The following is a 10,628-nucleotide window of genomic DNA, read 5'->3' as shown; positions in this document are numbered from 1 at the left end:
GAGCCGCTTCCGCATCGGTGGAGCTGCCCCATAGGGCCGCGCCGGGCATGGGCCATGGAGTCTCTCCTGGCTGACGTGGTCGCGGCGCTCGCTGCCTTGGCGGCCGCAGCCCTGAGCCTGGTGAGGGCGGAGCCCAGCGCCCCCCCCCCCCGGGAGTGCGGAGAGACCCCCCGCGGGGAGAGGGAGCCCCCGGCCCCAGGGGTCTCCGCACACACCGGCCCGGGCGGGGCCATCGCCCCGCAAACAGGGCAGCCCCCGAGAGAGCTGAGAGCCGGAGCCGCTCGCTGGGCGAGGCCCCGCTTATCCCTTCCTAGGGGGGAGCAGCCCGGAGCCCCGGCGGGGGGGGGGGCGACTGGACCCCCAAACCGGAGTGGGAGCACTGAGGCGGAGCTGATGCCTGGGGAAGGGCCACGCACCTCTTTGTAACACCCCTTGTGGTATTTGCAGACTCTCATCTGGTCCCTCCTTAGTCTTCTTTTCTCAGGACTAAAGCCCCGTGTTTTTAACTTGTCCTCAGATCAGGTTTTCTAAACCCTTTATCATTGTTGCTGCTCTCTTCTGGACTTAATCCAATTTGTCCATATCTTTCCTAAAGTGTAGTGTCCAAAACGGGGCACGGTGCTCCAGCTGAGGCCTCACCAGTGCTGAGCAGACCAGGACAGTTACTTCCTCCACTTTGCATCTGACACCTGTTAACGGTAGCTGCATCCTGGTCTTTTTTTTTTTGCAGCTTCATCCTGTTTGTTGGCTCAGGTTCAGTCTGTCATCCACTATAAACCCTGGATCCCAGCCAGTTATTCCCCATTTCGTAGTTGTGCAATTGATTTTTTTCCCCCAAGTGTAGTACTTCGCATTTGTCTTTATTGAATTTCATTTTGTTGATTTTAGACCAATTTGTCAAGATCATTTTGAATCCTACCTTTGTCCTCCAAAGTGCTTACAACACTTCACAGTTTGGTGCCATCTGCAAATGTTATAAGTATACTCTCCACTCCATTACCCAAGTTCTTAACGAAAACATTGAATAGTTCTGGACCCACGACAGATCTTTGAGGGACCTCACTAGGTATTTCCTCGCAGCTTTACAGCGAACCATTGATAACTACTCTTTGAGTACGGTCTTTCAGCCAGTTATGTACCCACTTTATAGCAATTTAATCTAGACCACATGTCCCTAGTTTGCTTATGAGACTGTCAAAAGCCTTACTAAAATCACGTCTGTCACTTCCCTCGCCAGCCACTAGGCTGGTAGCCCCTTAAAGAAGGAAAGTAGGTTGGTTTGGGATGATTTGTTTTTGACAAATTCATGTTGGCTCTTACTTACTGCCCTAATAACCTCTAGGTGCTTACAAATCTTTCCAGGTATCGAAGTTAGACTGACTGGTCTATAATTCCCTGGGCTCTTATTTCTCTGCCCTTCCCCTCTTTTGAAGATAAGTACTATGTTTGCCCTTCTTCAGTCTTCTGGGCTGATAATCACTTCCAGGATTGCCCCAACTAGTTCTTTAAGTAACCTAGGATTAATTTCATCAGGCCATGCCATCTTGAATATATCTAATTTACCTCAATATTCTTTAACCAGTTCATTCCCTATTCTGGCTTGTGTTCCTTCTCCCTTGTTCTTAATATTGTGTTACGTATCTGGTCACCATAAAAACTTTTAGTAAAGACTGAAGCAAAATAGTCATTATATACCTCAGACTTCTTGATGTTATCTATTATTAGCTCTCCTTCCTTGCTAAGTAGTGTGTTTCCTTCATCTTTCTGTTTTTCCTAATGTATTTATAGAGCCTCTTATTGCCTTTGCTAGGTGTAACTCATTTTGTGCCAGAACCATTCTGATTTTGGCCCTACATGCTTGTGCTATTCTTTTGTACTCTTCCTTAGCAATTTGTTTATATTTTCACTTTTTGTAGGATTCCTTTTTGATTTTCACAATGGTCATTAAAGAGCTCCTAATGCAACCATATTAGCCTCTTAGTATTAGTCCCGTCTTTCCTTTGCATTGGGATAGTTTGCTGATGCACCTTTAATATTAGCTCTTTGAGAAACTTTCTCCCCTGAACTCCTTTTTCCCTTAGATTTTCTTCCCGTGGGACCTTACCTACTATTCCCTGAGTTTGATAAAGTCTGCTTCTTTGAAGTCCATTGTCCTTATTCAGCTGCTCTCACTCTTTCCTTTCCTTAGAATTAGGAAATTTATCATTTCATTGTCACTTTCACCGAAATTGCCTTTAACTTTCAGATTTGCAACTCATTCTTCCCTGTTAGTGAGAATCAAGTTTAAAGTGGATGTCTCCTGGTTACTTCCTCTACCTTCTGAAAAAAGTAGTTGTCCCCAATACAGTCCAAGAATTTATAGGACACTTTGTGTTATGTCACTTTAGTTTTCCGACAGATGTTTGGGTGGGTCTTGTGTTTCGGATATTTCTGTTATTTGTTCTAGAAATGAATCATCCATTGTCTCTGATGTGGTTGTTTATTGTAGACCCCTAATATGACATTGCCTTTGTTTGTTTGTTTTTATCTTCATCCCGGGACTTTAAACTTGTGTGCCTCTCACCACCACCTGGACCTCAGAACAAGTGTATATGTTCTTGGTGTGTAATCCAACATCTACTCCCTTTTTTTGTCTGCCTGTCCTTCCTGAACAAGCTATACCCCTGTATACCAATATTGCAATTGAGATTCATCCCACTCACCTATTAAATCATAAGTTAGCTATTGTACTAATACTTCCAATTCTTCCTGTTCATTCCCCATACTCCTTGCCTTTATGTATAGACATGTAAGATGTTGAGCAGATTCTCCCACTCTTTTACCTCTTCCTGCTCCTATGACCCTATTGTAATTCTTCATTCCATCCCAAACATCTAGCCCTCTGGTAAGAGCACATTTTCTTTATATCTACATCTTTTGTCACCTGCCCCCTTTGAACCTAGTATAAAGACTTTCCCACTGGGTTGGCAAATTGGTGTGGAAAGGTGTTGATCCTTCATCTCATCCAATGTTATCTAATCTCAGTGAAGTGCTTTCTCACCTGACGAAGTGGGTATTCACCCACGAAAGCTCATGCTCCAATACGTCTGTTAGTCTATAAGGTGCCACAGGACTCTTTGCTGCTGAAAAAAATGTGGTGGTCATTGTGGATAATAGGCTGAACATGAGTTCCTTGTGCAACACTGTAGTCAAAAGAGCTAATGTGATCCTTGGATGCATAAACGGAAATCTTGAGTAGGAGCAGAGAGGTTATTTTACCTCTATATTTGGCACTGATGCAACCACTGCTGGAATACTGTGTCCATTTCTGGTGTCCACTATTCAAGAAAGGTGTTGAAAAATGGGAGACCATTCTGAAAAAAGAGCCACAAGAATGATTAAAGAATTAGGAAACATGCCTTATAATGGTACACTCAAGGTGCTCAATCAATTTAGCTTAACAAAGAGCAGGTTAAGGTACTTGATTACAATCTGTAAGTACCTATATGGGGAACAAATATTTAAAATGGGCTCTTTAGCAGAGAAAGGTATAACAAGATCCAATGACTGGAAGTTGAAGCTAGCCTGGAAATACAGTGTAAATTTTAAATAGAATAATTAATCACTGGAACTATTTACCAAGGGTTGTGGTGGATTCTCCATCACTGATAATTTTTAAATCAAGAATGGATGGGTTTTTTAAAAGATACGCTCTAGGAATAATTTTGGGAAAGTTCCATGGCCTGTGTGTTAATAGGAAGTCATATCAGATGATCACAAAGGTCCCTTCTGGCCTTGGAATCTATGAATATTCTCTCAACTGACAAGTGCCTGCCTATTTGTGAACATGTGAATAGTGTTTCTCTGTTTAAGGCCCTGATCCGACAAGCTAACTTGCAAGGGTGGACTTTTGAAAACTTAAGTCAATGGGGCTCCATTCAAAGGTTTGCCTGCTTTCCTTAGTGTGTGGTATCAGAGCCTAAAAGTTAGGTTGACAGAGATAATGGTGATTAGTGTGTGAAAAATTCACACTGCTGAGTGCTGTAGCTATGGCGACTCAACCCCCAGTGTAGAAGTAACTAGGCTGATGGCAGAATTCTTCCATTGACCTAACTATTGCCACTCAGAGAGGTGGATTATCTGGAGCAACAGAAAAACACTTCCTACAGGAATGGAAGGAATCTGCACTGCAGCACTACAGTGGCATAGCTGCAGCACTTTTAGCTAGGCTGCCGTAGCGTAGACATGGCCTAAGTATATACCTGTAGATTAAAAGAAACTTTCTGAGGTGTATGCAGGTGTTGAGCGTCTTCAGCTACCACTGAAGCCAATGAGAGGGAGGTCACAATGCTCTGTAGGATCAGGTCCTATACAATTTTCAAAACTTCATTATTTTGTGAAATTAAAACCAATTTCTTTCAAACAAAGTACTGAAGACTGCCCTTGCTAACTTTCAGACTTCAACCATTTTTGCTGTGACCCAGTTTTAAAAGGAATGTTGTTATTTAGAATTTAAGCTATAAATAAAACTGAAATTTAAATCTAGATTACATTCCCTGGAGCCATTACAGTATTTAGTTTGAGGATAAAAGCACTTTTTCTAATGTTAAGAAAATCTAAACTACAAATTCATTTAAGTATTTTATTTTGTTCAAAGAACTTGGAAGCTCTGTTGGAGAAGCCGGCAGGACTTATTAGTAAGTGCCAGCAGTGTGTCTGGTGCTGCACGAGACACAGATGTCAACAGTCCCTGTCCCAAATTCATTACAAATAAGAAGGTGAAAATAAGACTTAAAACACACACTGGAGACCTAGAAATAGGATTTAGAAGACATGCAAACTTATTACCTATATATTTAATTGGTTTTTTTTTCTCCTCTTTCCCTATTCAGTTATGGTCATACTTCTGTAAGCCCTAAGACATCATTCCATAGTTACTGAAGTTTGTGGTTACTGAAGATTATGGTGGCCCATCTCTTCTTTACTAGTTAGTCTGTTCATAGAGGTAGTGATATGTGGGATATTCATGTGTGTGTGTGTGTGTGTTCCACTCTGTTTATGAGTATGTGCCATTTTTAATGGTAAACAAAAGTTTTTACACTTAATTACATAGTTTAATATCAGTTTTATATGTGATAAGATTTGCTTCTTGTATGGAATTGCTTAATATTATAGTTGCTGCTAATGCTTGCTACACTCTATGATTTTAGTGACTAGTTATCAATAAATACAGTGGACATAGCTACAAGGTTTAGACCTGGCGGGCACCATGGTCTAGAATGTTCATTGAGGCAAGTTTATGGTAGCTTGGGACAGTGCCTTATCGCAGAGCCACTCAAACCTTTTCCAGTTGAAAATTTCACTGGCGACTTGCCAGGAAACTTAGGCCATGCCTTATCTACATAAAATAGAACAGCTTAATGCCATATGAAGATTATAAGTCCTGACAGGTAAAGTTCCTTTTTGATCTGGGCAGTGGATAAAAGAGCACTCCTCAATAGACCACTCCACCGTGTTTGTAATAGGAATGGCTGTGGATTACTGGGCTGTATCAGTGGGCTACATTTGATACTCCCTTGTTCAGCCAATTAGAATAGTTTGTTTAACTCTTAAACAGAATCCCGTTATGCAAACAATGAATATAGACTTTGCTGCTGAACCATTGTCACTAATACCATTTGTTATTTTTTTAATCACAGATTACTATTGTTGCCCATGTAACTGCCACCAAAATGCCAAATTTTCATCGCCATGAAGAAGAGAAGTTCTTTGTAAATGCTGAAGGGAAGAAGGAATCTATACCAAGCATACATGACCCTCCTACAAAGGAGCTCTCTGTTGTTGTGCCTTCGTACAATGAGGAAGACAGGTGTAAGAATACTTCATTGTTTTCTTTTTAAAGAGTTAAACTTAGCTCTGCATTATTGGTGAATGTCAGCAACATAAAATTGCAGGCCAGATTCTGTAGCCTTTTTGCATACCCAGGTCCCAGGTCACAATCAAATAAATGGGAGTTCTGCACATAGAGCTACTGTAGAATCTAGCCATGTGCTTTTTTTTTAGCAACAGAAATTAAGCTACTTTCTGTAAGAACCCAGTGTCACTAAAATCTTGTGAAATAAGGGTAGATGTTTCTGTCAGGAGTACTAGTTAATAATTCTGCTCCCCTGTGGGGGCACAGAATTCATATGGCCCGCATATTTCTGTGCCCTTCACGCAGAAAAATGCAAAAGACATCTGCAGGGGGACATGTGCCGCAGCCCAGGCAGCGCATCTGTTCCAGTGTGCTTGGAGCAGCCTCGGAGACACAAATCACTGCGGGGGAAGGGGGCTGGGTGTACGTGCCTGCGTCGGAGACGTTGATCACTGTCGGGGTGGGGCGTGCCTACCTGCCAACAAGCAAGAGAGACTCTGTCCCTCTTGCTTGCTACTGCAGTTCGCCGGGCATGGAGGGGTAGGGCTCTTATTTATGCAGAAGGAAGGCTCTGTCCCAGAGGCAGAAATGTAGCAGCCTGCCTGCTAGTTAATTGATCTCATTTTCTGAGGCAGAAATGTAGCAGCGTGCCTAGTAGTAACATTGTTAATGTTCCTATTGTTAGTTAACTGTTCCCATTCTCAGTCAATTCCCCCAGGAGCATAAAACCTGTAATAGTTTTAAGGCCCCTACATTGCCAGAGTGATGTAAAGCCTTATGAGGCCCCATCTACACTGGCAAGTTTGTGCACAGTAAAGCAGTTTTGAGCGCTGTAACTACCGAGATGTATACACTGCCAAGCCACTTAGTGAGCAGAAGCTGCGCAGATGCAGCGCTCTTAAAAAAAAGCCTAGATGAGAGGCGTAGACCTTTCTGCACCATGGCTACAGTGCTGCAGTGCCAGTGTAGACATGTGGTGATTACAGCGCTGCGATTGGCCTCCGGGAGGTGTCCCACAATGCCTGTTCTCACCTCTCTGCCCATCGGTTTGAACTGTACTGCCCTGCGTTCAGGTGACCAACTGTCAGCCCCACCCCATACATTCCTTTGCAAATTTGAAAGTTCCCTTCCTGTTTGCTCAGTGATGCGTGCAGTGGTTTCAGCACATCTTTCCTGGTGGCCATGCCTGCTCTACACACCAGGCGATCCCATGCTTGGAGCAATGCCGAGCTGCTGGACCTCATCGGCATTTGGGGAGAGGAGGCAGTGCAGTCACAGCTGTGCTCCAGCCGTCGGAATTATGATACCTATGGACAGATTTCTAGATGCATGATAGAAAAGGGCCATGACCAGGACGCATTGCAGTGCAGGGTCAAAGTGAAGGAGCTGTGGAACACCTACCATAAGGCGCGGGAGGCAAACCGCTGCTCTGGTGCTGTGCCCACGAGCTGCCGGTTCTACAAAGAGCTGGACGCGATACTCGGTGGTGACCTCACCTCCACTGCAAAGTCCCCTGTGGATACTTCGTTGGCTTCGTTGCCTGTCGAGAGTGGACTGAGCCAGGAGGAGGCAATCTTGGATGAAGAGGGGGAGGGGGAACCAGAAGCAGAGGATGACTCGGAGGCCAGAGATGCATGCAGTCAGGAGCTCTTTTCTACCCCGGAGGAACCTAGCCAGTCACAGCAGTCAGATCTTGGCAAAGCGCAAACAGGAGAGGAGGCCCCTGGTATGTGGATCTGATTTTGGGAATTGCTGAAGCGAGTTGCTGGGGGCAGAAGGGTTGCAGAAAGCAGGCTTCTCTCACCTCCTGCCTAGTTTGAGTGGCGGAACAGGCTGTTGATACACTCCCTCACTTCACATGAATCTCCCTCAGAGATCTCCAGGAAACTCTCATGGAGATACTGGGCAATCCACTCCTGCAGGTTCCTCGGCAGAGCTGTTTCTTGCCCCATTAATGGTAACTTTCCCACGCCATTGTGCCGTCACGGGCGGAGGGGGGGGGTGGGGTGGGGCGGGACCATAGCTGCACACAGGCTAGCCGCATAGGGGCCAGGGCGGAAGCCGCATGCTTGGAGAAGACCCTCCTTTCATTCCCTGCTCACCCTCGGCAGCGAGATATCTTCCATAATGAACACCTCGTGTGGGAACAGGAATGATTATCAGGCCCTCCCTACAGTGCTGGCTCTCCCCAAGAGCCACGTGCCCGTGTACAGGAGGGTCCAGGAACAGTGATTTACCCTGCCCCTACTCACCATTTTGGGGGTCTTGTGGCTTATGTTTTGCTTGCTTGGGGTCAGCCAGTTAGTGACAGGTGTGTGAGTACTGGCTGTGTTTTAAAGCACTGAAACAGTGTTGTCTGTGTTGCAAACAATACTGCTTCTGTAAAATGTTGCATTTAAACTTCACAGAGATGACCTTGGGAGGCCAGCCTCCCTTATCGGCGGCAGAATGGTTGCGAAGAATTAGAAAGCATCCAAGAAGAACTAAGGAGGACTTTATGCGTGAGGTTATGATGCACTCTGCCTCCGAGAAACAGGAATTGAAGGAGTGGTGAGATCGCGAGAAGAGGGGAACAAAAGGAGAGCGCGGCACACCAGAAAGAAGCCACAGAGCGGCTCTTAACAGTTATGGAGTGCCAAGCGGACATGCTCCAGGAGATACTAGCTCTTCAAACCGAGCAGCTCTGTGCCCGCCCTCCCCTGCAGCCACTGTCGCAAAATTCTTTCCCACGCACCCTACCAACACACTCTTATCAAACTCCTGGCTCCGCTCTCTACCCGCAGCATTCCACTCCTCCCTCCTCACAGTCCAGCAGTGTGGACTCCCAATACCCACAGTACTCAGCACCCATCCATCTGCAGTTTGGCCCTGCTGAAGTACAGCACCCGGTGCATCGTACTCCAAAGGAGAAGGTTGGGTATGATCCTTGGACACACCCAAATCTGTAGCCATCCTGGGACCCCTCCTCTTCTTGAGACCTTCACTCCCCCATTCCTTCCATTCCCCCAGCCCCCTCCCTGCTGATGAATTTTTTCATTTGACTCTCTCCTCTCCCTGATCCTTATGGCCCTGCGCTGTGCCCCTCTAATAGCCCTGGTCTCCGGCTGTTCAAACTCAGCCTCCAGGCACTGAGCCTCTGCGGTCCAGCCCTGAGTGAAGCTTTCACCCTTCCCTTCACAAATATTATGGAGCATACAGCATGCGGCTATAAGCATAGGAATATTGTCATCGGCCGTGTCCAGCTTCCCATACAGGCATCACCAGTGGGCTTTTAAACAGCCGAATGCACACTCCACAGTCATTCTGCACTTGCTCAGCCTGTTGTTGAACCGCTCCTTGCTGCTGTCAAGTTGCTCTATGTATGGCTTCATGAACCATGGCATTCAGGGGTAGGCGGTGTCTCCCAGGATCATGATGGGCATTTCGACTTCCCCTAGGGTGATCTTCTGGTCCAGGAAGAAAGTCCCTGCTTGCAGCTTCTTGAACAGGCCAGTGTTCCGAAAGATGCGTGCATCATGCACCTTTCCGGACCAACCTGCGTTAATGTCTGTGAAACGCCCATGGTGATCCACAAGCGCCTGGAGAACAATTGAGAAATACCCCTTGCGATTAATGTACTCAGTGGCTAGGTGGTCTGGTGCCAGAATTGGAATGTGCATGCCATCTATCGCCCCTCCGCAGTTAGGGAAGCCCATTTGTGCAAAGCCATCCACAATCTCTCACACGTTGCCCAGAGTCACAGTCTTTCGGAGCAGGATGCAATTAATGGCCCTGCACACTTGCATCAACACAATTCCAACGGTTGACCTTCCCACTCCGAACTGATTAGCGACCGATCGGTAGCAGCCTGGAGTAGCCAGCTTCCACAGTACAATCGCTATGCTCTTCTCCAACGGCATGGCAGCTCTCATTCTCGTGTTCTTGTGCTATAGGGCTGGTGCAAGCTCATCACACAGGCCCATGAATGTGGCTTTCCTCGTGCGAAAGTTCTGCAGCCGCTTGTCGTCATCCCAGACATGCATGACGATGTGATCCCACCACTCAGTGCTTGTTTTCCGAGCCTAAAAGCGGCATTCCACTGTGGTCAGCACCTCCGCGAATACCACAAGTATTCTCGTGTCATAGCTACTATGTGTGGCGAGATCAATGTCACACTCCTCTTGCCTTTGTAGTTTAAGGAATATCTCCACTGTCACCTGTGACATGTTGGTCAGTGCAAACAGCAAGCATTCTTGTCAACAGCTCGGGATCCATTCCTGAAGCCAGAAAGAGGCGAGGCAGGACAGAGCACGCAGTACACAAACCATTGAAAGATGGCGCCAAATGCGGACGGAAGCACAGGGATTGCTGGGATGCGAAGCAATGCATCATGGGGCATTGGGACAGCATCCAGGATGCCCCGCAACCCCTTCCGCCTTCCCACAAGTGTTAGCAGCAAAAGAGAAAGAGGTGCTCTGTAGAATAGCTGCCCACAGTGCACCGCTCCGAATAGCACCGCAAGTATGAATATACTATTGTGCACGCAGCTGTCAGTGTGAACACACAACAGCAGTTTTCCTTCTGTGCTATCTGAGCAGCGCTGTAACTGCCAGCACTGTAACTTTGCCAGTGTAGACATGTCCTAAATGACAGTAACAGAATCAGCTAGGAAGATCTTATGTGCTTTCTCACTCTTTTCCTGTGCCAAGTGGCACAGTGGGGTTAGATTACAGCTCAGGATTTATTTTACTTACCC

General features: G+C 46.2%; 1 protein-coding gene across 2 annotated transcripts in view; it reads left to right on the top strand.

Moving 5' to 3' along the window:
• Positions 1 to 54: 54 nt before the first annotated feature.
• The window catches only part of LOC113405020 (dolichyl-phosphate beta-glucosyltransferase-like), a 43,065-nt gene continuing 32,491 nt past the window's right edge, over positions 55 to 10,628 (top strand). The window contains exons 1-2 of one of the 2 annotated variants that reach the window (XM_026653469.1): positions 55 to 120; positions 5,679 to 5,850. In XM_026653469.1, the coding sequence (XP_026509254.1) occupies positions 55 to 120; positions 5,679 to 5,850 (238 nt within the window). Of the gene's footprint in view, positions 121 to 5,678; positions 5,851 to 10,628 lie in introns of those variants that run through there. The other variant, XM_026653470.1, reaches the window with a different exon arrangement.

The sequence above is a fragment of the Terrapene carolina genome, unplaced genomic scaffold (assembly GCF_002925995.2).
Source record: "Terrapene carolina triunguis isolate 2854851 unplaced genomic scaffold, T_m_triunguis-2.0 Scaffold139, whole genome shotgun sequence".
NCBI lineage: Eukaryota > Metazoa > Chordata > Testudines > Emydidae > Terrapene > Terrapene triunguis.
Note: the sequence above shows the minus strand (reverse complement) of the source record. Positions and strands in the feature narration are given on the sequence as shown.